This window comes from Rhinoderma darwinii, chromosome 2 (assembly GCF_050947455.1).
Source record: "Rhinoderma darwinii isolate aRhiDar2 chromosome 2, aRhiDar2.hap1, whole genome shotgun sequence".
NCBI classification, from domain to species: Eukaryota; Metazoa; Chordata; class Amphibia; order Anura; family Rhinodermatidae; genus Rhinoderma; species Rhinoderma darwinii.
Window position 1 is genome coordinate 278548239 of NC_134688.1, and position 26765 is coordinate 278575003.

The 26765-nt window shown below is 42.1% G+C and overlaps 1 protein-coding gene across 1 annotated transcript in view; it reads right to left on the reverse strand.

Annotated features, from left to right (window-relative positions):
• Nucleotides 1–8065: 8065 nt before the first annotated feature.
• Nucleotides 8066–26765, reverse strand: part of SMPDL3B (sphingomyelin phosphodiesterase acid like 3B) — a 62335-nt gene continuing 43635 nt past the window's right edge. Inside the window, exons 7-8 of the mRNA XM_075850546.1 lie at nt 9074–9207; nt 8066–8476 (exon numbers count right to left, since the gene is read on the reverse strand). Of these exons, the coding sequence (XP_075706661.1) occupies nt 8111–8476; nt 9074–9207 (500 nt within the window). The 3' untranslated portion in view covers nt 8066–8110. The remainder of the gene's footprint in view (nt 8477–9073; nt 9208–26765) is intronic.

A 26765-nucleotide genomic window follows, 5' to 3' on the forward strand; every position in this document is an offset into this window, starting at 1 on the left:
GGACAAAACGCTTGCAATGCTCTGGCTGGGGACTCCATTAGGGAGAAGGCCGGCAGAAAGGTAAGCGCAGTGCTGCATACATTAACCCCTTAATGACCAGCTTATTTTAGACCTTAATGACCAAGCTATTTTTTGCGTTTTTCAATCGTCGCATTCCAAGAGCTATAACTCTTTTATTTTTGCGTCGACATAGCTGTATAAGGTCTTATTTTTTGTGGGACAAGTTGTATTTTTTAATAGCACCATTTTGAGGTACATATTATTTATTGATTAACTTTTATTAACTTTTTTTGGGGGGGGAATAGAAAAAAATCTGACATTTTGTCACTCTTTTTTGCATCCTAAATCTACGCCGTTTACCGTGTAGTATAAATAACACAATAACTTTATTCAGCGGGTTGTTACGATTGCAACGATACCAAATTTGTATAGTTTTTGTATGTTTTACTACTTTTACACAGTAAAAACACTTTTTTTTCAAAATTATTTGTTTTTGTGTCTCCATATTTGAAGAGCCGTAACGTTTTTATTTTTTTCGCCGATGCGGTTGTATGAGGCCTTTTTTTTGCGGGACGACTTGTAGTTTTTATTGGTACCATTTTGGAGTAGATGCGACTTTTTGATCACTTTTTAATCACATTTATTTAAAGTCAGGATTCACAGAAAACAGCAATTTTTCTGCCGTTTTTTTATTTAATTTTTTAGGGCGTTCACCGTGCGGGTTAAGTAATGTAATAGCTTTATAGTCGGGGTCGTTACGGACGTGGCGATACCAAATATGTGTAACTTTTTTACTTTATTTTGTTTTTTTAATAGTAAAGCAGTTTGTAAGGGGAAAAAGTGGGTTTTTCATTTTCTTTTCACATTTTTTTTTTACTAACTTTATTAAACTTTTTTTTTTACTTTTTTACTAGTCCCACTAGGGGACTTTAATATGCGATTCTGCGATCGCTATTATAATACACTGCAATACTTCTGCGACATGATCTAGCAGGCATTCATTACAGGCAGACCTGGGGGCCTTTATTAGGCCCCCGGCTGCCATTGGAGACACAGACACTCGGCGATCGTATCGCCGGGTGTCGGTGGGAGAGAGAGGGAGCTCCCTCCCTCTCTCCAAAACAATTCAGACGCGGTGCTCGCTATTCAGCACTGCATCTGAGGGGTTAAACGGGTGAGATCGATACTAATATCGATCTCACCCAGCAGAGCAGGGACGCTCCCAACCCTCAGCTGCCAGAGGCAGGGAGATTTGACAGCTTCCTGCTCTGTTTACTTATTCCGATGCCGCGACGTAAAAAGTCTATGGCATCGGAATAAGGCCCGTTAGTGACCGACGTAAAAACACGATGGGCCGGTCACTAACGGGTTAAAGCAATGCTGGACATATTAACCCCTTAGTGACCAGCCCATTTTAGGCCCTAATGACCAAGCTATTTTATTCATTTTTCTATAGTCGCATTCAAAGAGATATAACTTTTTTATTTTTTCGTCTACATAGCTGTATGAGGACTTGTTTTTTGCGGGATTAGTTGTGCTTTTTAATAGCACCATTTTTGGGTACATATAATTTTTTTATTAACTTTTATTAACCTTTTTGGGGGGGATTATAAAGAAAAACTGAAATTCCGCCATTGTTCTATGCGTTTTTAAATTGACGCCGTTCACTATGCGACGTAAATAACATGTTACCTTTATTCTATGGGTCGGTACGATTACGGCGATACCACATATGTAGAGGTTTTTTTATGTTTTACGACTTTTGCACAATAAAAACACTTTTGAACTAAAATTATTTGTTTTTGCATCGTCGCTTTCCAAGAGCCGTAAATTTTTTTATTTTTCCATCAATGTAGTGATTTTTTGGGCTTGTTTTCTGCGGGACGAGACGTAGTTTTGAATGGTACTGTTTTGGGGTGCATGGGACTTATTGATCCATTTTTATTATGACTTTTTTGGGGGGCAATGGAAAAAAATGGCAATTTCGCCATGGTTTTTTGCGTTTTTTTTTACGGTGTTCACTTTGCGGTTTAAATTACATATTAACTTTATTAATGGAGTCATTACGGTCGCGGCGATACCACATATGTGTACTTTTTTTTTTTTTTTTACACTTTTACTAAATAAAACCACTTTTTATGGAAAAAAATGGTTTTCGCGGGCCGCCGATGGGTGACAGAGGGAGCGCACTCCCTCTGTAAACAAAGTTAAATGCCGCGGTCGCTATTGACGGCGGCATTTAACGGGTTAAACGGCCGCAATCTAAGTAAACTTCGATCGCGGGCGTTGGAGCAGGAGCTCAGCTGTCATCAGACAGCAGAGCCCCGGCTCCTGCCTGCACGGGAGACCCGTGCAGGACTTAGACTAGGCTGACGTGAAAAGGCGTCAGCCTAGCCTAAAGCCCATTAGTGACTGACGTAAAAAGGCGTATTAGTGGTCACTAAGGGGTTAAAGCCCGTTCCATGCTTGCAATGTTTATATACATGACAACTGCACGGGGCACCATATTGCTGACATGAAGGGGTTAAATAACATCCACAGGTTTGATCCAGGGTTGTAGGACTGATCGCCTTTTCCCGGGGTTAAGTAGGAATTTTTCACCTGTGGCACAAATTGACCGAATATGTCCCGGGTTTTTCGCCTTCTTCTGGATCAACAGCTTTTGGAATAGGGATCTAGTCTATAGTTTTAGCAAAATAACAATAGAAATATTAGTAATAATAATATAGTAGTGATAAATAAATAGTTATAATATAACAGTATTAGGAAATAGCAATAGTATAATAAGAAATATAATATAAATAGTATTGGCAATTATAGTATGGTATGATTTATAAGCCGTATAAGAATAATAGTAAAATAAATTATAATAGTTAGCAGCAGGTTTGATCCAGGGTTCTTGGACTGATTGCCTTTTCCTGGGGTCAAGAAGGATTTTTTGCCCTGTGGCATGTATTGGCCGAATGTGTCATGGGGTTTTTTTTCTGGATCAACAGCTTTGGGAATAGAGATCTAATATAGTTTTAGCAAAATAACAATATAAATATTAGTAATGATAGTTGTTGTAATAATAATAATAATAACAATAATAATAATATAACAGCAATAAATATATAGATATAATATAATAGTTTTAAGAAGTAGCAATAGTATAATAATATTAATAGTAATGGTAATAGCAATTATAATAGTATTATTAGAAACGGTATTTTATATTTAAGTTCAAAAATCTGTTCTGTGCTATTTTCAAGATTCAAAAAAAGATAAGGGAAGAAGGAGCAGCAATAATCCTTATTGTCCCATGTTGGCCAAAGAGGCCTAGGTTCACCTGGCTGCAGGCCCTATCCGTAGACCAACCAAAGGTTCACCCTGTGACAAAGAACCTTCTTGTTCAGGGTCCCCTGGTCAATCCTCATTTATGCCAATTAGATCTCAGGGCATGGCATTTGAAATAAGATCCTATCTAGAAGAGGTCTTTCAGAGAAAGTAGTTTCCACCTTGCTGGCTAGTAAAAAGAAAGTCACATCTAACATTTACCTAAAAGTTTGGAAGGCCGTTATCAACTTTGTGGAAGGAAAAGTTTTACCGCTTAGACGTGGGGAGGATTCAGTGGCGTAGCTATAGGGGTCGCAGTGGTCGCAGTTGAAATCAATGGGGGAAACCTGCAACAAATAAGGGGCGATTAAGCAAATACAATTGACAAGCTGCAGATTTTGAAAAAACGCACCGCAGGTCAATTTGAGTGTTTTTTTTCAGCTGAGCATTTATGGAGCGTGTGGATGAGATTTCTTTAAATCTCATCCACTCTGCTGCTACTGTATTATGCTGCAACTAAATCCATTGCGGAAAATTCGCAGTATTTATGATATGTCTGATTTACCGTAAGGCTGGGTTCCCACAGTTCAGGTGTGCTGCAGATTTTGCCTGCATTTTGTAAGCCCAAACCAGAATTGGATCCAGGAGAGAATACCTGTAAGGCCTTTCTTTATATATTTCTTCTGTTTAGGTTCCGTTCCTGGTTTTGACTTAAAAAAATACATGCAAATCTGCACTGTGAGAACCCAGCCTAAGGCTAAATGCACACATTGCGGAATTTTGTGCAGAAAATCCGCAGGTAGTTCAGCAGGTAAATTCCCCACCTAATAGTGCGTTTTTTTAATGCGGTTTTAGGTGCGGTTTTAGGTGCGGTCTTTACATTTTGATGTGGAAATAGGTGCGTTTTTATGCCCTAAGGCACACGACCGTAATTTTCATCCATAATTATGGATGAAATTGCGGACCCATGCATTTCTATTGGCAATGACCACATTTCTGTATATTTATGGATGTGTTTCCATGCTGTAGAAATGATCCGCAAATTCTAGAACGTGTCCTATTCTTGTCCGCAGTTGCGGCCGAACTCTCCCATAGAAGTCTATGGGCCCTTCCGCAATTGCGGACAGCTACAGATGTGTATCCATAGCCTTCGGATCACTATTTGCGGACAGTAAAACCTACGGTTGTACACATAAGGCCTCAGAGTTTATTTTCATCATTTGTTCTCGCACGGGTGCTGTCTATAGTTAATCTTACCGGTAATGGTTTTTTGAAGCCCATGATAGCACCCCAATATTTTTCCACGCTTAATTTTGTCTAATGATGTATGACCATGGCCTGGAATATTATTTGGATATCACATTTTTTTCTCACTCTTTACAGATTTTTTTTTAAAGAGAGGCAGTGAGTTGAATCCCTCTGTGTTTTTTTCTTTTTTCTCATTCTGAGAATAGGGGTTATTACCTTTTTTTTTTCACTCCACCGAGTATTCCTTTCCAATCACTGAGGTGGGAGAGGGATGTGTATATTTATATCTCCTGTCCTGGGATAGAAGATCCTCCTCTAATGGTTGCTGTCATGGGCTCCAGAAAAAACAATTACCGGTAAGAGTAATTATATTGTTTTTCCCATCACCTGCGACACCACCGATGTGGTATACCTGTTGGAATGTCCATGTGGAAAACAGTGCGTGGGACGCACAGGTATAAAGCTCAAGACAAGAGTAAATGATCATATCAAGAATATTACAAATTGGTTAAAATCACAGTCTATCATCACAAAAAAAACGCAAACGGTCTATTGCGAAAACCCCAGAGGCATCCACCTGCTACATAAATACTTGGCTCCAGTGGAATACTTTCTTTTCATCTTCCACATACCACATATTGGTAAGCTAATGTTGTCTATACTGAACTAAATTTTTGGGGGTAGTGATTTTCCCTTAGACCCGCTCTCCCTTAACGTACTCGGCCCCTGGCCATTGTACTCTTCTCCTCTGTTTAGATCCGTAGCTACTGGATGACTGTCTGCCTTTTCCCTACATGGTCATTGCAATTTGGAGTGCAGGTTCGCCATGCCCTTCCTCCTCCTTCCCCACTGTCTCTTTCTCAACACGTCTTTTTTTTCTCCCTCAAAACAGGCGAGGTTCGACCCCTCCACCAGCGTTTACCTGTATGCCAAGCATTTGCTCTACACTGGTAGCATTGGAAGGTTCCTATATCTACTTCCTACTCCGTGTTATTTCACTACACCTGATTGATCTTTTGGACTGTCTCTATATTAGAACTACCATAGAAGCCTACCTGTTCTCTGTGTCTCTTATTCTTATTGTATGATTCTGACTTTTTCTACGTCTGTATTTTGTTTACAACTTGTGTAATGCAAAATAAAAAATGTAAATTTGAAAAAAAAACAATACACAAATGGTCACCCACAGTTTTACGGGTATAGCTATAAGAGAGAGATAATAGAATGGTGGTGACACTATAAAAGATTGTCACAACTTTAAACCGAGTTTATTTATTTAATGGATTCTCTATCACCAAAGGACGCAATAGACATGTGGATTTAAATTGTTTTATAAAGGAGTAATGTGCTTGTGTATATATATCGGTTTGTTTTTTTAAGAATGTCACTTTACAGGAGATTACTTATGTGAGGGGGAGGACTTGTCTTTTTTTAAGAAGAATTCCAGCTTTCCTTGAATGTGATCCCTGAGGAGGATGGAATGGTGAAACTGGTCCTGTACACCACGGAATTACATTTGCTGTTATCTATGCATATTGATATACTATGCTTGGGTTTTTTAACCTGTGAGTACAACATTAAAAGCGCGTCAAGCGAAAAATCTAAAAGGTCCTGTGCAGTGGTATATGTTCCTTAAGGAACACGTTCCTTAAGGACGTTTCACACGTGCACGTCCGTTACGGCTGAAATTACGGAGCAGTTTTCAGGCGAAAACAGCTCCTGAATTTCAGACTTAATGGCATGTGCAGGCGTTTTTCGCAGCGTCCATTACGGACGTAATTGGAGCTGTTTTTCTATGGAGTCAATGGAAAACGGCTCCAATTACGTCCCAGGAAGTGACATGCACTTCTTTGACGCGGGCGTCTTTTTTACGTGCCATTTTCTGACAGCGGCGCGTAAAAAAAATTACCGTCTGCACAGTACATCGTAAAACCCATTCAAATGAATGGGCAGATGTTTGCCGATGCTTTCAAGCAGTATTTTCGGCCATAATTCCATGCGTAAAATGCCTGAATTACGTTCGTAAATAGTGCGTGTGAACATACCCTAATTCTTACACAAGTGCAGATCTTGAAGGCTGCAAGGAGGTTAACAGAGGACACAGAAGGGAATGTAGGGAGGATAAGAAACAAGACATTGTGGTTGACTTTTGCCTCGACACTACAACCATAGTGTCCCGGCAGAGGAAGAAGGAAAGCATGGTAGTTGAGAACGCTGAGCCTGCCCAACACTGCGCTTGAATTGACAACAGAGAGTATACTGCAGATTGGTGGAATGCAGCGCCGGTTCCAGGGTTATGTGGGACCTTGGGCAAAACAGACTTACTAGGCCCCTTTGTAGGAGAACTCACGGCTGCAGCCACACAGCCCCCCTCCCAGGTAGTGCCACATAGCCCCCTCCTCCCAGGTAGTGCCACATAGCCCCCTCCTCCCAGGTAGTGCCACACAGCCCCCTCCTCCTTGTAGGTAGCGCCTTTGGTGTTCCCTCTAGTAGTGGAATCCCCAGCCAGAGCAGTGCCGATGCTCTGGCTGGGGATTCTGCTTCAGGAGAAGTTCCTGACGTGACTGTCCATATATGGACAGTGTTGTCAGGGGCAACCCCAGAGCCATAGTCCCAGGCAGAGCACTACTAGCACCCTGCCTGGGACTCCTTCTCTGCTCTGGACATCACTGTCCATATATGGACAGTGATGTCAGGGGCTTCCCCAGAGATGGAGTCTCGGAGCAGAGCCGCTTCTAGCGCTCTGCCTGGGACGCCTTCTCTCCTCCTGACATCGCTGTCCATATATGGACAGCGATGTCAGGAGGAGAGAAGGCGTCCCAGGCAGAGTGCTAGAAGTGGCTCTGCACTCTGCCTGGGATGCCTTCTCTACTACTGACATCACTGCCTTCTCTCCTCCTGGCATCACTGTCCATATCTGGACAGTGATGTCAGGGGATTCCCCAGAAACGAAGTCCCAGGAGCAGAGCTGCTAGCGCTCTGCCTGGGTCTCCTTCTCTTCTCCTGACATCACTGTCCATATATGAACAGTGATGCCGTGACAATGGCAGCGTTAGCACCTGGTGGTCGAGTGGCCCCCTCCAAGGGTAGTGGGCCCCCCAAAAAGTAGTGGGCCCTGGCACTTGCTTGCCCAGGTTCGCCAGGTGCTGATGCCAGCCCTGGTGAGATGTAAAGATTTTTACCATAAAGGAATATAAACTGCTGTAGAGCAGTTCCAGGACAATCTAGTTGTTTATTGTCTGCTTTTACAGCGGGGAGCTCTGCTATTCACATTAGCCTTACTACCCAATCGGTTTTTATTTGTAAACAAAAAGTCTGGCTTTGGGCAGAACTTGAGCTTTTTTCAGAAAAATATTTAGTATCACAGACAATTATTATTTAAAATGTCAAATGGTTTATGATATTTTACAAAGATATTTCAAATAAATGGTAGTTTTAACATAGCACCAAAACCATCAACAGCAAGTTTTATAATAAATCTACTGCAATAATTGTCTTATCATCAAAATGTTTAACTTAGGTTTATTGTGAAAGAAATCTTGTGAGTTTAATTCCGAAAAAGACAGATAAGTATCATCACAATCATCATTACAGCTATATCAGAGACAGGCTTTGAAGATGAGCCTTTATTCTTTAAGCAATTATCATACTTTGTGAAGTCCACTTCACGAATAGCACACACATGATCAATTTTACAAGATGCCCCACAGGTTTCCAAATCATAGCTGACTGAGTTATATTCATAGTACTTTTGTAGAAAGCAGTGTTCGGTAGATATTTTCTCCAACACTTTCTGCATAGACTGAGGAGATCCATCCGGCACGTGAAATGCTTCTGTTAGACGATACTCCTTCTCCCATCTAGGAGACTCTAAATTAGCGAATGTGAGGTTCAAGTAGTAAGTGACCATATCCTGTAAACATAATTATTAGGACACAATTTCAATATCTTAGACATGACAGGATCAGAATAACAATAGTGTCTAGCCATACGGTCCTGCCGTTTTTCTCAGTAAAACCCCATGCACACATCCATAATTATGGTCTGTAATTACGGACCCATTCAGTTCTATTGCCCACAGACACCTTCCCGTATATATTTACGGGAAGGTGTCCATGCCGTAGAAAGATGTTAGTGGCCTGCCGTGCCCGCAATCACGGACAGTGATTACGGGCACAGTCGTGTACAGGGGCCCTTAGGGAATCATCCCACAGCCTAGGTGAATGTGCATATTAATGGCGAATCTGAGCTGTCTAATGTATGGCAAGCTTAATATGAGATACAGTATTTCACAGACCAAATTACAGAAAAAATGATTGGTTATTGCACAGAAATTTTATAATATGTAGGATATTGAATGCTTCTGCTCACAAGAATAATTTCCCGATAGAGAGTGCCGTTCATAGATGCAATATGTGACTGTATATGGCCACTTTTTGAAAATGCACTTGACAACAAGTAATGGAATTATTAGTGCTAGACTGTTGTGTCTTCTACAAAGACTACTTACTAGAACCTGAAGACTTTCCCGGTCATACTCAAACACTCTGATTCCAGGATTGTTAGCTCCATTAGTTACTCCTGGTAAAGTGGTTTTCCAAGGAGATACTCCAGGTGCAATAAACATGCTGCCAATAGGATTACCTGGAATAGAAAAGTTGTGAGTATTAGAGTATATTCACACAGTGCAGTAAAATTGCTGTGTATTGGCCCGATGCAACATGGCATTTTGCCGCAATTTCGTGGCAATAAACAAAGCATACATCCAAACAAAAATAAAACGTTCACATTACTTCAGAATCCACGTGTGTTGAACATGTCTGAATACCTTTTTTCAATTATTATTTGTTTTTTCCCCTCTGCTCTTGTCAATTTCTGTTCAAGTGAGTGTTAAACTTTCTATCTGAATGTGCAGCATTCTGGTGTCTCGATGTCCTTTCTCAAATTACAAGTCTGTGTAATTACAAAATCATGTCCTTCATCCTCCCCTCCTCTTGTCCTTGTCAGTCAAGATATATGTACAGCTTGAACAAGTACAGAGAAAGAGAGGCATGCATGCCCACACTGTTTATTAAGGTACAGTAATATCGCTAAGGAGGAAGGTTAGTAACTTGATATTTTTTGTTACAATGTCTGCAAAAAATTAGTTGCGCCCACAGCCTGCAACAAAAGCACTTAAAATGTTCACTAACTTTTCAACAAACTTTGCATAAATCAATAGTACAAGTGAATATAAGAAACTTCGTAATATATCATATTAGAGAAAAATGCCTCTTTCTTCACTTATAAGGCACTTATGAGGCCCTGCCTCATGCACTGATCATTTACTCTCAATTACCTGCTAAAATCCATCAGCTCACAGGGATCAGGAGAAAGCAGAGTGAGAGAGAGAAAGAACACTTAGGGTATGTTCACCCGCTTAGCAAAATACGTCTGAAAATACAGAGCTGTTTTCAAACGAAAACAGCTCCTGATTTTCAGACGTTTTTGTAAAAACTCACATATTTTGCGGCGTATTTTACGGCCATTATTGGCGCTGTTTTACAATGAAGTCAATGAAAAACGGCTCCAAAAACGTTCCGAGAACTGTCCTGCACTTCTTTTTCGCAGGCGTCTTTTTACGCGCCGTATTTTGACAGCGACGTGTAAAATTAAGCCTGGTGGGAACAAAACACCGTAAATCCCATTGCAAGCAATGGGCAGATGTTTGCAGGCGTAATGGTGCCGTTTTTTCAGGCGTAATTCGAGGCGTAAACGGCCCGAATTACGTCTGAAACCACTGCGTGTGAACATACCCTTACTAGGAATCTGCTGTAGCATCCCTCTGTGTGTCTCTTCCCTATCTCACCCCAGTGCTGGATTCTCAGCTACACTGCTCAGTACTGCTGTGTAATCTATTCAGAGTCAGACTAGTACCTTGGGCCCACACTTCAGCTATATAGAATAATGCAACCACTATTAAAAGGGGTTATCCAGGTTATTAAACTTGATGGCCTATTCTAAGGATAGGCCATCAATATTATATATATCGGTGGGGTCCAACTTTTGGAACCCCCCGATAATCAGCTCTTTGAAGGGGCCATGGCGCCCACACAAGCACCACAGCTTCTTCATTGTTTACATGATTCTCCTCTCTTCTTGTACTTGCACTTGGCGTTGTAGCGGCCATGTAAGGTATTGCACCACTGTCCCATCCACTAGTCCCTGCCTGTACTCTGCGCCCAGTTCTCAATATACAGTGCATTTGGAAAGTCTTCAGATCCTATCATGTTTTTCACACTAAAATAAAAATTCACATTTTTCCTTATCATTCTGTACTCAACACAACATTAATGACAAAGTGAAAACAGGATTTTAGAAATGTTTGCTAATTTATTAAAAATAAAAAGTTCAAATTTTGTATGGACATAAGTATTCAGACCCTTTGCTACGACACTTGAAATTTAGCTCTGGGGGCGTCCCATTTCTCTAGATCATGGCATGAAATGTTTCTACAACTTGATTGGACATGATTTGGAAAGACACACCCCTTTCTATATAAGGTCTTACAACTGACAATGCATATCAGAGCAAAAACCAAGCCATGAGGAGAAAAGAACTGCCTGTAGAGCTCAGAGACAGGATTGTGTAGAGGCACAGATCTGAAGAAGGATACCAAAAAAATTCTGCTGCACAGAAAGTTTCCAAGAGCGCAGTGGCCCCCATAATTCTAAAATGGAAGAAGTTTGGAACAACCACGACTCTTCCTAGAGCTGGCCTTTGGTAAGAGAGGTGACCAAGAACCCAATGGCCACTACAAAGATACTGTGTGCAGATAGGAGAAATTTTCAGAAGGTCAACCATCAATGCAGCACTCCACTAATCTGGGCTTTATGGCAGACTAGCCTGAAAGAAGCCTCTTCTCAGTAAGGCTGGGTTCACACGAGCACATTAACATCCGTAATGGACGGACGTATTTCGGCCGGAAGTCCCGGACCGAACTCAGTGCAGGGAGCCGGGCTCCTAGCATCATAGTTATGTACGATGCTAGGAGTCCCTGCCTCGCTGCAGGACAACTGTCCCGTACTGTAATCATGTTTATGGACACCTTTGGAGCACTTTTGAGTTTAATTGCATTGGCTTTAATATATGCTAAAAGAAAAAAAAACACAACACTCAATTGGTTGTTATTAAAAATTGTGCTCTGTTCGGCTTGTGTAGCCTGGATTGTATTCTAGTACATAGCAGCCTGAAACATGCCAGCTGAACTTTGTTGAACTTATAAAACGATCTGTTTTCACCACTTTATTAGCGATTTTAGATTTATGCTAATGATTTATGGTTCATGCTTAATGCCCAAGTGGGCGTGTTTTTACTTTAGACCAAGTGGGCGTTGTACAGAGGAGTGTATGACGCTGACCAATCAGCATCATGAACTCCTCTCCATTCATTTAGTCAGTGCATAGGGATCCTTTTAGATCTCTATGTGCTGTCTTAGGGTATGTGCACACGATATCGACAATTACGGCTGAAATGACGGAGCGGTTTTCAGGAGAAAACAGCTCCTGCATTTCAGACGTAATTGCTCGTACTCGCGTTTTGCAAGGCGTCCATTACGGACGTAATTTGGAGCTGTTCTTCATTGAAGTCAATGAAAAACGGCTCAAATTACGTCCCAAGAAGTGTCCTGCACTTCTTTGACGAGGCTGTCATTTTACGCGCCGTCTTTTGACAGCGACGCGTAAAATTACAGGTCGTCGGCACAGTACGTCGGCAAACCCATTGAAATGAATGGGCAGATGTTTGCCGACGTATTGGAGCCGTGTTTTCAGGCGTAAATCGAGGCGTAAAACGCCTCGTTTACGCCTGAAAATAGGTCGTGTGAACCCAGCCCTATACTAACACATTAACGATACTGAAGTGTTTAGACAGTGAATAGACATTCCACGGGATGTCTATTTACAATCCCTGCACTTCGTTACTCTGTCTGTGGTAGTTACAGCAGAGGAAGCGTAATCTCGTTGTAACCTGTCATCTACAGCGTGATCTCGCGAGATTACGCTTCCTCTGCTGTAACTACCACAGACAGAGTAACGAAGTGCAGGGATTGTGAATAGACATCCCGTGGAATGTCTATTCACTGTCTAAACACTTCAGTATTGTTAACCCCTTAATAACCGCCAATAAGCCTTTTCACGGCGGTCATTAATGGGCTTTATTCTACAGCGCCGCCATTCCACGGCGCTACATTAGAATAAAGTAAACAGAGCAGGGAGCCGTCAAATCTCCCTGCTCTCAGCTGCCAGAGGTAGCTGAGGCCTGGGGGCGTCCCTGCTCGACCGGGTGAGATCGATATTAGTATCGATCTCACCCGTTTAACCCCTCAGATGCGGTGCTGAATAGCGTGCACCGCATCTGAGTGGTTTTGGAGAGAGGGAGGGAGCTCCCTCTCATCCCACTGACACCCGGCGATAAAATTGCCGAGTGTCTGTGTCTCCGATGGCAGCCAGAGGCCCCCAGGTCTACCCGTAGTAAATGCCTGCTAGGTCATGCCGGAGGCATGTCCTAGCAGATGCCTGTCCGTTTTAAACGGACAGGCAGTATTACACTGCAATACGAAGTATTGTAGTGTATTATAATAGCGATCGGAGGATTGCATAGTGAAGTTCCTTAGTGGGACTAGTATAAAAGTAAAAAAAAGTTGAATAAAGTTAATTAAAAACAAAGTGCAAAAAAATAAATTAAAAACCCACTTTTTCCCCTTATAAAATGCTTTACTATTAAAAAAAAACACAATAAAGAAAAAAAGTTACACATATTTGGTATCGACGCGTCCGTAACGACCCCAACTATAAAGCTGTTACATTATTTAACCCGCACGGTGAACGCCGTAAAAAATAAAATAAAGAACAATGGAATAATTGCTGTTTTCTGTTAATCCTGACTTAAATTTTTTTTATAAAAAGTGATCAAAAAGTTGCATCTACTCCAAAATGGTACCAATAAAAACTACAAGTTGTCCCGCAAAAAAAAACCCCTCATACAACTGCATCGACGGAACAATAAAAAAGTTATGACTCTTCAAATATGGAGACGCAAGAACAAATAATTTTGAAAAAGAAGTGTTTTTACTGTGTAAGTAGTAAAACATACAACAACTATACAAATTTGGTATCTTTGCAATCGTAACAACCCGCTGAATAAAGTTGTGTTGTTATTTATGCCACACGGTAAATGGCATCGATTTAGGGTGCAAAAAAAGAGTGGTGAAATTTCAGGTTTTCTTCTATCCACCCCCCATAAAAGTTAATAAAAGTTAATGAATAAATTATATGTACCCAAAAATGGTGCTATTAAAAAAATACAACTTGTCCCGCAAAAAACAAGACCTTATACAGCTGTGTCGACGCAAAAATAAAAAAGTTATAGGTCTTCGAATGTGACAATGGAAAAATGTAAAAAATGGCTTGGTCATTAGGGCCCAGAAGGCAAGCAGGGGGAAGGGGTTAATGTGTTAGTATAAGGGCGGGTTCACACATAGCGGAATTTCACTTAAATTCCGCTGCGGACACTCCGCAGCGTTAATCCGCAGCGGAGCCGTTTCTCCATTGACTTTCACTTTAATTTAGCAGTGTTCGTTTACACGATGCGTACAATTCCGCTGCGGAGCATAGGCTGCGGAGCGGAATTTGGTGTCCGCAGCATGCTCTGTCTGTTGCGGAGCAGTGGCGGACTGGTTGCGGACTCATGGCGGAATTTCTCCATTGACTTCAATGGAGAGTCAAAATTCCGCAATGAAGTCCGCAGATCTTATGTGTGCTGCGGAGCGTATTGTTTTTACTACCATGACATTTCTTCATTCTGGCTGGACCTATGTATTTCTAGGTCTACAGCCAGACTGAGGAAGTCAATGGGGCTCCCGTAATGACGGGAGCGTTGCTAGGAGACGTCTGTAAATAGTCACTGTCCAGGGTGCTGAAAGAGTTACGCGATCGGCAGTAACTGTTTCTGCACCCGGGACAGTGACTACCGATCCCAATATACATGTATCTGTAAAAAAACATATAAGTTCATACTTACCGAGAACTCCCTGCGTCTGTCTACAGTCCGGCCTCCCAGGATGACGTTTCAGTGTAAGTGACGGCTGCAGCCAATCACAGGCCAAGCACAGGCTGCAGCGGTCACATGGACTGGAGCGTCATCCAGGGAGGTCGGGCCGGATGCCGAAAGAGGGACACGTCACCAAGACAACGGGCGGTAAGTATGAATTTCTTTGACTTTCACTAGGGAAAGTGCTGTCCCTTCTCTCTATCCTGCACTGAATAGGGAGAAGAGAAGCACTTTTCCTGCAGTCCGCAGCGGCCAGTCCGCATCAATTTTCTGCACATTTTGTGCAGATCCGCTGCAGAATCTGCAACGCAGATTCTGTGCGGCATTGATGCGGACAGTTGCGGAGGAATTCCGCCATGTGTGGTCATGCCCTAAGACAGCACATAGCGATCTAAAAGCATCCCTATGCGCTGCCTAAATGAATGGAGAGGAGTGTATGATGCTGATTGGTCAGCGTCATTCAATCCTCTGTACAACGCCCACTTGGTCTAAAGTAAAAATACGCCCACTTGGGCATTAAGCATCTCATTAGCATAAATCTAAAATCGCTAATAAAGTGGGGAAAATAGATTGTTTTTTAAATAAAAAGCATTACTGTCACCTACATTATAGCACCGATCTCCTTATGTAAGAGATAGGGCAATTATAATGTGGTGACACAGCCTCTTTAAGCTCCTTTCACACTACCGTTATAGTACGTTTAGCTCTCTTTGGTCGGAGGAAGACTGCACTTTTGCCAGAAAAATAGCGAACAGAGGCAAACGGAAAGCATCTGAAACAAAACAATTACCATTGAAATCCATGCTAATTCTAACGGAAGCGATGCTTTCCATTTGGACTCTCGTTCATGTCTTCTTCCGATGGAAGAGAGCTAAACGTACTATAACGGAATGGTGGACTTAGCCTTAAGCGGATTCAGACGAACGTGTTTTGCGACCGTGCCGGCCGCTTGTTTTTCACACGGCTCGCGCTGACCTAGAGAAGTCTATGGGGCAGTGCAGACAGTCCGTGAGTTTTGCGCAGCGTTAGTCCGCTGCGTAAAACTCGTGACATGTTCTATGTGTCGGCGTTTTTCGCGCATCACGCAACCATTGAAGTCAATGGGTGCGTGAAAATCACGCATGCCCCACGGAAGCACTTCCGTGGGACAAGTGTTATTCGCGCAATAACATTAAAAGAATGAATGTAAACAGAAAAGCACCACGTGCTTTTCTATTGACAAACATCCAAACGGAGTGTCATAAAGATGGCGGCTGCGCGAAAAGCACCCAGCCGCGCATCCATATGAACAGGGCATACGGAGCTGTCAAGTGCCTTTTGCGCACGCAAAACTCCGCGGTTTTTGCGTGCGCAAAAAGCTTATGTTCGTCTGAATCAGGCCTTAGAAAAACAGTCCGATGGATTTCACTGAACGGCATTCTGCAGGCTGCTTTATACTAGAATACATGTAGATGGGGAAGCCAAGCGGAGCACAATTTTTAACCATCCAATTGTAAAAGTGCTTTGTTTTTTTACCACATAATACAATCAATGCAATAATAATAACAGTAATAATAATATTAATTTAAAAAAAAGGGCCCCAAATCCATTTATAAGGCTGCAATTGGAGAATTGCCTAACTTTAATTTAAAAAGGATAGTTATTCTGCACTGCTTTATACCTTTTTAGAATTTGTACAGGTAGTGGCTACTGTTCACTGAATAGCTGGTTATATTAGCAGCCCCTAAATAAAAAAAAGAACCATTGCTCTTGGCACAATACACACTAGCATGATGGTTTGTATAAGAGACTGGAGACCATGCTTTTTTAACAGATTATGATAGATCTATAGGGCTTCCCTAATTTTTTACTGGATATTAAGGACTTTTATTCTGGCCATTATAGAGCAACAGAAACCTGTTCTATAAGCACCAATGGAGGCGTGAACAGAGCCTTACTTTTAGGCACTGAACAGCTGCAGTTTGACAGCACATTAAATTTGAAGTCAAACAGTTGTTATGACATGTTGGGAAATACTGGTGGTGTTGTCATAACCACATGCAATCCAATATGCTTTCATCACAAGGATAGATAGAGATATATATATATATATATATATATATATATATATATATATATATATATATATATATATATATATATATGTCGGGATTATGTAAGGGTTGCTGTTGGCAATGAAATTATAGATATAGTTCAAATTTAAAGTTCACGCCTGGCTTTATTGCTGTACAAAAATAAACAAGTGCTAATCCCGCAAACAGACAAACAAACACCTGGCCTGCTCTAAATAAACAGAAGGCTTCCTTACCTATGATAAACCAAGAGTACAGTCATGGGCGTAGCTAAAGGTTCATGGGCCCAGGTGCAAAAGTCCCCCTTCCCCGCAACTTCTCTTTATGGCCGATGGCTGTGGCCCACCTGTAACTTTCACTTTTTTTTCTTAAGTGACCCATTGACGCAGCATTAGCAGCCAGAGGCGTTGCTATTGTCAGAAAAGATTATGGGCACAAACTCATATGCATTGTACCGCCCCCCATACCTCTATATAATGCAGTCCCCAATAAGGTTCACATACCAGTTCTACACAGTGAATAGTGAATGTAGTACAGTTATATCCAATGACTTACATGTGACGTCTTCTCTTTCCCTTCTCTTCTCGAATTCTTCCAAGTTCCAGTCATGACTCGTTTTTGCACACACACACTTCCTATCCTGTTGCTACCCCTAGTGCTTCTACAGAGTTAGGATATGTTCACACAGGGCGGATACGCTGCAGGGCATGCAGGGAATTCCGGACGAAAAAATGCACCAAATTGTGGTGCAGATTTTCGGCCAGAATCTCCGCTGTGAAAAATTGCACATTAAGAAAGTCATACTTTTACATATCCATGGTGACGCATCCCTCTGCCGTCCTGGAGGTCAGCCTCCTGGGATGTCATTTTATCCCATATGACCGAGGCCACATGGGATGTCCCAGGAGGCCGGCCTGGATGAAGAAACACAGAATTCTGGGTAAGTATAAGATATTTTCTTTGATTTGAATCGCTGCTTTTCCAACACAAAAAAACACATCTGCTATTTGTTGTGGGTTTTACCTCCCCATTAAATTCAATGGGGGAAAACCCGCAATAAAAAAGCAGCAATTACACAAATATAAATAACTTGCTAGGGGTTAAAAAACCGCACCTCAGGTCAATGTCTGAGAAGTTTTCTGCTCTTCATTTACGCAGCGTGTGGATAAAATTTTATTAAATCTCATCCACTTTGCTGCTACTGTATTATATGGTCCGCTGCCGCCTGTCTTTTATCATGACAAGTCTTTATTGGCAAAATATCTATATTGCATACACTAGTATAGCTAAACATAAAGTATTTGCCGTGTTTTCTTTTTTAAATAACTCACAGTTATGGCTTTCTCCCTCCAGTTCCTTGACTGTTCCCAGTTGGTTGCCCGCAATCCTTGTAGGCCAGCAGAGCAAACCCAGCTTGTACTTCTACAGCAGTTTAACTGGCACTATTTTAAGATTTGTCCGTTTGTATCTTTCATGGGCAGTGATCCCTGAAGTGATAACTACAATACAGTGAGAATGCACTGTGCTTTGCAAAGCATCACACATTATATATACTAGTAGAGATCTAAATATCTCTGCACACTCCAGAAGAAAGAAATCAGCTTTTATTTTCTCTTTCCCTGGCAAGTGCAGAGAAGATAAGACGGGAGGCAGGGTGCTTGTGCCATACATCCCCCTGTAGATAGCACCATACATCCCCCTGTAGATAACGCCATACAGCCCCCTGTAGATAACGCCATACAGCCCCCTCTGTAGATAACGCCATACAGCCCCCCTGTAGATAACTCCATACAGCCCCCTGTAGATAACGCCATACAGCCCCCCAGTAGATAACGCCATACAGCCCCCTGTAGATAACGCCATACAGCCCCCTCTGTAGATAACGCCATACAGCCCCCCTGTATATAACGCCAAAAAGCCCCCCTGTAGATAACGCCATACAGCCCCCCTGTAAATAACGCCATACAGCCCCCCCTGTAGATAGCACTATACAGCCCCCGTGTAGGTAACGCTATACAGCCCCCTGTAGGTAACGCTATACAGCCCCCCTGTAGGTAACGCCATGCAGCCCCAACCCCCAAAAAAAATCCGACCTATATTGTGTCCTACAAAAGACATGTATCCCCTATCCACAGGATAGGGGATACATGTGTGATCGCTGTCAGCGATAGGGAGAACGGGGGACCGAAAGTCCCCCAATGTTCTCCATGACTAACCTCTGACTTCTGGAGTCTGCGCAGCTCAATAAAAATGAATGGAGCGCTGGTCACGCATGCGCACAAGCGCGACCGGCGCTCCATTCATTTCTACGGAGCTGCCGACACAGACCCCGGAAGTCCGAGTTTTGTCATGGAGAACATTGGGGGACTTTCGGTCCCCCGTTCTCCCTATCGCTGCGATCACACATGTATCCCCTATCCTGTGGATAGGTTATACATGTCTTTTGTAGGAACAACCCTTTTAATGGCAGAGTGGGGAGATACCTCCCTGCTCTGCCGTAGTGTTCAGTGGCGTCGCGCTGTAGCATCCATAGCGGCAGCTAGCGGAGCCTACGGCCATGGTGGGGCCCCGTGCCGGCGGGTGACACGGGTCCCCTCATGCCGTGGGCCCCGTAGCAGCCGCTAGGGCTGCTACAGCGGTAGTTACGCAGCTGGTTCTCAGATTATAGCGTCCTGGGAGTCTTTGCAGCAGGGAAGGGGGAGAATCACCGAGGCACAGGGATCAGTGCGCTCTGCTAAAAGATCTTAATGACGGGAAAGTACAGCAGCTCATACACGTCCACCACTGTTGCCCGACAGCACGAAGTGTGGCAGAGTGAGTATCCAGACTCCTCCTTAGTAGCAGCCCAGTCAGCGTTAGTGTGGCCTGCTAGCCCCCCTGGTTTAGGGGCCCGGTCGCAAGTGCGACCGCTGTGACCCCTATAGCTACGCCATTTAGTACAGTGTTCCTTGGATCAGGCTTTCCACACTATCTTTGTGTGGATTTCCATGCTCTGACACTGGACTGCCGCCCTATATAGCCCAGCGAGCACACCTGTACTAATTTGGGCTAGGAAAAAAACACGTACTGGAGCGCACTGTGTTGTGCCAAAGACTAACTTCCCTCATGGCTATGTAGTTACGTTGCAGTGTTGGCCAGGCACAGATACTGTGCCCACGCCATCAGCAGCAGGTGCTGTACAGCCAACATCCAGCTGCAACGGCTGGGATCTGAGATAACTCAGATAACACTGCTATTTAACCCCTTAGAATGCCCCAAGGTTGGCCATCTTGGTCCAGCAGAGGTAGGGCTTAATAGGAGAATGCACAAGACACTGTAATATATAGGTATTGCAATGTATTGTACCAAGTCCCCTAGTACCTAGTAGAACTTAATGTAACTATTTTTTTTTTTTTATGTTTTTAGGAATAAAGGAAAAACAACCTCTTGCCATTTTTCCCTTAATTGGTTGTGGACCACTTACTGTACATATACAGAACAGGTGTAAGCTTGCTGCCCGAGTGATTGGGCAGCTGGATGTCTGGTGCCTGGCGGTTGAAGACTTAATGATAGCAAAGAAGGTCAAAATGGCCGAATCACAGTTTGTTTTTGCCACTTAAACTCCCACAAAAAATTTAATAACAAGTGATCGAAATGCCCGACATGACCCCAAATAGTATTTATAAAAACGACATCTTTCCACGAACAAAAACACGCATTACATAGCTTTGTACACAGAAATCTAAAAAAACGTTATGGGGGACACAATATGGCGATGCAAAAATATTTTTGGTTTCTTTTAAACTATATCAATTTGGTATCACCGTGATTGTACTGACCCGCAGAATAAAGATAACATGACTTTTTCACCATACACTGTAAAAATGAAATCCATAATAAAATGGAGGAACTGCTGTTTTTTTCAAATTCCACCCCATTCTGAATTTTTTTTAAGCTTCCCAGTACATCACACTTAACATTAACCCCTTAAGGACGCAGCCTAGTTTGGGCCTTAAGGCTCAGAGCCCATTTTTCAAATCTGACATATTTCACTTTATGTGGTAATAACGTCGGAATGCTTAAACCTATCCAAGCGATTTTGAGATTGTTTTCTCGTGACACTTTGGGCTTCATGTTCGTCGTAAAATTTGGTCGATATATTCAGTCTTTATTTGTGAAAAATTGCAAAATTTAGAGAAAATTTACAAAAAATAGCATTTTTCAGAATTTAAATGCATCTGCTTGAAAAACAGACGGTTATACCACCCAAAATAGTTACTAGTTCACATTTCCCATATGTCTACTTTAGATTGGCATCGTTTTTTGAACATTATTTTATTTTTCTTGGACGTTGCAAGGCTTAGAACATAAACAGCAATTTCTCATATTCTTAAGAAAATTTCAAAAGCCTTTTTTTGAAGGTACCAGTTCAGTTCTGAAGTGGATTTGAGGGGCCTATGTATTAGAAACCCCCATAAAACACCCCATTTTAAAAACTAGACCCCTCAAAGTATTCAAAACAGCATATAGAAAGTTTTTTAACCCTTCAGGCATTTCACAGGAATTAAAGCAAAGTGGAAATTAAATTTGTAAATTTCATTTTTTCTGCTGAATTTCAATATTATTAATTTTTTTTCTGTAACAGAGAAGGTTTTACCAGAGAAATACTACTAAATATGTATTGTCCAGACTCTGCAGTTTTTAGAAATGTCCCACATGTGGCTCTAGTGCGCTCGTGGACTAAAACACAAGCCCTAGAAGCAAAGAAGCACCTAGTGCATTTTGAGGCCTCTTTTTTTATTAGAATATATTTTAGGCAGCATGCCAGGTTTGAAGAGGTGTTGAGGTATCAAAACAATGGAAACCCACCAGAAGTGACCCCATTTTGGAAATTACACCCCTCAAGGAATTCATTTATGGTTTTTGTTATCATTTTGACCGCACAGTTTTTACACAGCACCTATTTGAATTGGGCTGTGAAATGAAAAAAATGATATTTTTTCCAATAAGATGTCATTTTTGATCAAAATTTCTTATTTTCACAGGGAACAACATACCCCATTTTGTTGCCCAATTTGTCCTTAGTGCGGCAATACCCCATTTGTGGTGATAAACTGCCGTTTGGGCCCATTGGAGGGCTCAGAAGGAAAGGAGCGCTATGTGTTTGTTGGAGTCCAGATTTTGCTGGATTGGTTTTCGGGTGCCATGTCGCATTTGCAGAGCCCCAGAGGTATCAAAGCAATGGAAACCCACCAGAAGTGACCCCATTTTGGAAACTACACCCCTCAAGGAATTCATTTATGGTTTTTGTTATCATTTTGACCGCACAGTTTTTTCACAGCACCTATTTGAATTGGGCTGTGAAATGAAAAAAATGATATTTTTTCCAATAAGATGTCATTTTTTATCAAAATTTCTTATTTTCACAAGGAACAACATACCCCATTTTGTTGCCCAATTTGTCCTTAGTGCGGCAATACCCCATTTGTGGTGATAAACTGCCGTTTGGGCCCATTGGAGGGCTCAGAAGGAAAGGAGCGCTATGTGTTTGTTGGAGTCCAGATTTTGCTGGATTGGTTTTTGGGTGCCATGTCGCATTTGCAGAGCCCCAGAGGTATCAAAGCAATGGAAACCCACCAGAAGTGACCCCATTTTGAAAACTACACCCCTCAAGGAATTCATTTATGGTTTTTGTTATCATTTTGACCGCACAGTTTTTTCACAGCACCTATTTGAATTGGGCTGTGAAATGAAAAAAATGATATTTTTTCCAATAAGATGTCATTTTTTATCAAAATTTCTTATTTTCACAAGGAACAACATACCCCATTTTGTTGCCCAATTTGTCCTTAGTGCGGCAATACCCCATTTGTGGTGATAAACTGCCCTTTGGGCCCATTGGAGGGCTCAGAAGGAAAGGAGCGCTATGTGTTTGTTGGAGTCCAGATTTTGCTGGATTGGTTTTCGGGTGCCATGTCGCATTTGCAGAGCCCCAGAGGTATCAAAGCAATGGAAACCCACCAGAAGTGACCCCATTTTGGAAACTACACCCCTCAAGGAATTTATTTATGGTTTTTGTTATCATTTTGACCGCACAGTTTTTTCACAGCACCTATTTGAATTGGGCTGTGAAATGAAAAAAATGATATTTTTTCCAATAAGATTTCATTTTTGATCAAAATTTCTTATTTTCACAAGGAACAACATACCCCATTTTGTTGCCCAATTTGTCCTTAGTGCGGCAATACCCCATTTGTGGTGATAAACGGCCGTTTGGGCCCATGGGAGGGCTCAGAAGAAAAGGACCACCATTTGGCCTACTGGAGCTTTTCTGGTGCTAAGTCATGTATGCAGAAGTCCCTGAGGTACCAGTACAGTTGAAACCCCCGAGAAGTGACCCCATTTTAAAAACTACACCCCTTAAGACATTCATCTAGAGGTGTAGTGAGCATTTTGACCCCACAGGTACTGTGTAAAAGATAATGCGCAGCAGATGGTGCAGTGTGAGATTTGCAATTTTATATATATATGCCATTTCAGTGTCCAATATATTGTGCCCAGCATGCGCCACCAGAGATATACACCACTTAAATTGTAATGTGGGTTCTCCTGGGTACGGCAATACCCTACCTGTGGCTGTTATCAGCTGCCTGGGCATACGGCAGGGCTCAGAAGGGAAAGATGAGGGGGGTAAGCTGTGCGGAGTGCATCAGGGTAAATTAAAAATCAAGGGATGTATGATACATTTTAAAACAATCTTTTATACAGAGCCCTGGTTTTTCGGGACACGTGTCACATTGGTATATTGTGTTCTTCCTTATCCCCCTCTTATAGCAGACTCTGCACCTCTTTTGACTCTTTCCCTTTCCACCGGTTTGGGGAACTTCTCCTGGAAAGTGTTGCCCTGGTACGATGCGTGTGGCCTCGCTTCCAGAAGTACTGGGTGCCCCCCCTTCCTGGTCCCTAAAGATTAGATCTTGAAATTCCAGGAAAGTTCCCCTCTGGCCTGCACATCGACGTAGCACGTACGCATTGTACAAAGCCATCTGTATGATGTGCCCGGCTAGCTTCTTATACCACACCGCATGGCGCTGTAGGGCTTCAGGACTTGATTTGACAAGTCCATCCCTCCCATGTACCTATTGTAGTCCAGGATGCAGTCTGGTTTGGGGGTGGCCTTTCCTTCATATATCCTAAATCTGTAGGTATACCCTAATGCACTCTCACACAGCTTATACATCTTTACGCCATACCTTGCCCTCTTACTCGGCAGGTACTGGCGGAATTGAACCCTCCCTTTAAAATGTACCAGGGACTCATCAATAGAAATACACTTCTCGGGGGTGTATGCTTGGGAAAACCGGGCACTGAAACGGTCTAATAGGGGTCTCCATTTATACAAATGGTCAAAACTGGGGCCATCTCGGGGTGGGCACGGCTCATTATCAGTATAATGTGAGAAGCGAAGTATTGCCTCATTTATTGCCTCATTTATTTATTTTTTTAGGTTCCAGTTCAGTTCTGAAGTTGCTTTGAGGGGCCCATATATTAGAAACCCCTATCAAACACCCCATTTTAGAAACTAGACCCCTCAAAGTATTCACAACAGCATTTAGAAAGTTTATGAACCCTTTAGGTGTTTCACAGAAATTTAGAGCAAAGTAGAGGTGAAATTTACTTATACTTTATTTTTTGTCAGAAAATCCTCTTTATACCATTTTTTTATAACACAAAAGGATTTATCAGAGAAACGCAACTCAATACTTATTGCCCAGATTCTGCAGTTTAGAGAAATATCCCACATGTGGCCCTAGTGCGGTAATGGACTGAAACACCGGCCTCAGAAGCAAAGGAGCACCTAGTGGATTTTGAGCCCTCTTTTTTATTAGGCACCATGTCCGGTTTGATGAGGTCTTGTGGTGTCAAAACATTGGAAACCCCCCAAAAGTGACCCCATTTTGGAAACTAGACCCCTTGAGGAATGCATTGTAGTTTCTTTGGGTGCATGCGGCTTTTTGATCAATTTTTATTCTATTTTTAAGTGGCGTGGTGACTAAAAAACAGCAATTCTACTATTGTTTTTTTATTCTATTTTTTTTACAGCATTCACCGTGCGCTATAAATGACATTCACTTTATTCTGCGGGGCGATACGATCACGGCGATACCAGATGTTTATAGTTTTTTTTTATGTCTTATGGCGTTTGCACAATAAAATACGTTTTGTAAAAAATCACTCACTTTTTGTGTTACCTTATTCTAAGAGCCAGAACGTTTTTATTTTTCAATCAATAAAGCCGTGCGAGGACTTATTTTTTGCGTAACGAACTGTAGTTTCGATCAGTACCATTTTTCGGTACATGCGACTTTTTGATCTCTTTTTATTCCATTTTTTGGGAGGTGAAGTGACCAAACAATTGTTATTGTGGTACGGTTTATTATTTATTTTTTTTACGGCGTCCACCGTGCGGGATAAATAACAAAATAAATGTGTAGTTCAGGCCGTTACGGACGCGGCGATACCAATTATGTATAGTTTATTTGTTTGTTTATATATTTTTATTAATAATAAAGGACTGATAAGGGAAAAGGGGGGATTTTTACTTTTAATACTTTTAAAACTTTTATTTTCTTATTTTTACACAACTTTTTTTAACTTTTTTTTTTACTTTATTACTTTGTCCCACTAGGGTACTTGAGGGCAGGAGGCCCTGATCGCTAATCTAATACACTGCACTACATGCGTAGTGCAGTGTATTAGAACTGTCAGCTACTCACTGACAGCAAGCATAGTGGGTCCTGACGTTGTCAGGACCCACTAGGCTTCCGTCTATGGCATAGCCGGACGCCATTGTTTGGTGTCCGGTTGCCATAGTCACCATCGCCGTGTAGCAGGCCGGCGATGGCGGATTAACCCCTAAGAAGCCGCGATCGCTATTGAACGCGGCTTCTGAGGGGTTAATCGGCGGGGGAGCTCCGCGATCGGTCCCGGCACATTGAGCAGTGATAGTCTGCTGTCGGAAACAGCAGCTATCACAGCTCATGAACGCGCCCCGCGCGAACGGCGCCGTGTTTACTCCATGACATACTATTATGTCATGGAGCGCGAACGATGCACTTACCATGACATAATAGTATGTCCTGGAGCGTTAAGGGGTTAAATAGTACCATTAGAAAGTACAACTTGTCCCATAAAAATTAAGCCCTCATATGTATGTGTCAATTTTGAAGGTGGGGAAGAAAAAACAAAAAGCATGAAAATGAAAATTAGTCTGGTCCTGAAAGGGTTAAAAGTTTTTGTTAACCCTTACAAGGCTATGTTGACAGAAAAAATACAAAAAGTTATGGCTTTTGAAAGGCAGGGAGGTAAAAACGAAAATGAATAAACAAAAATGGCTGCTGTAGGAAGGAATTAAATCCACTGACAGGTGAAGTGAACAGCATTGATTATCATACCACAATGGTGTCTGTCAAGGGGGGAGATATATTACGGCAGTAAGAGAACTGTTAGTTCTTGAAGTTGATGTGTGGAAGTAGGGTCATAAGCACCCAAAACACACCCCTTTCATGGCATTGACCACTTTCAGCAGGATAATGCACCCTTTCACACTGCAAAAATTGTTCAGGAATGTTTTGAGGAACATGACAAAGAGTTTAAGATATTGACTTGGCCTCCAAATTCCCCAGATTTAAATTAGATCGAGCATCTTTGAGATGTGCTTGAAAGACAAGACGGACTCAAACACGAACCACACAGCCCCATGTAAGTGGATCGAGGTATGTTGTAGTTCCCTGCACAGCAGGTAACCTGGAGCGTCGCTCTGCAGGAAGTCAGTGTGAAGGAGCTGCAGAGCTTAGCTACCGCTACTGCCCTTAATTCTAAGAATTGGTTGGGCCCCTACCAATCAGAAAGTGATTGCATATCCTAGCGATATGCCGTCATTTGCTATGGCGGTGAAACCTCTTTAAAACAACATGTACAGATGTAGCAAACTTTAACTTGACCATGATAAGTGCTGTAGCGTGATAACTTAAAAAGGTTTTCCCATCTTGGACATTTATG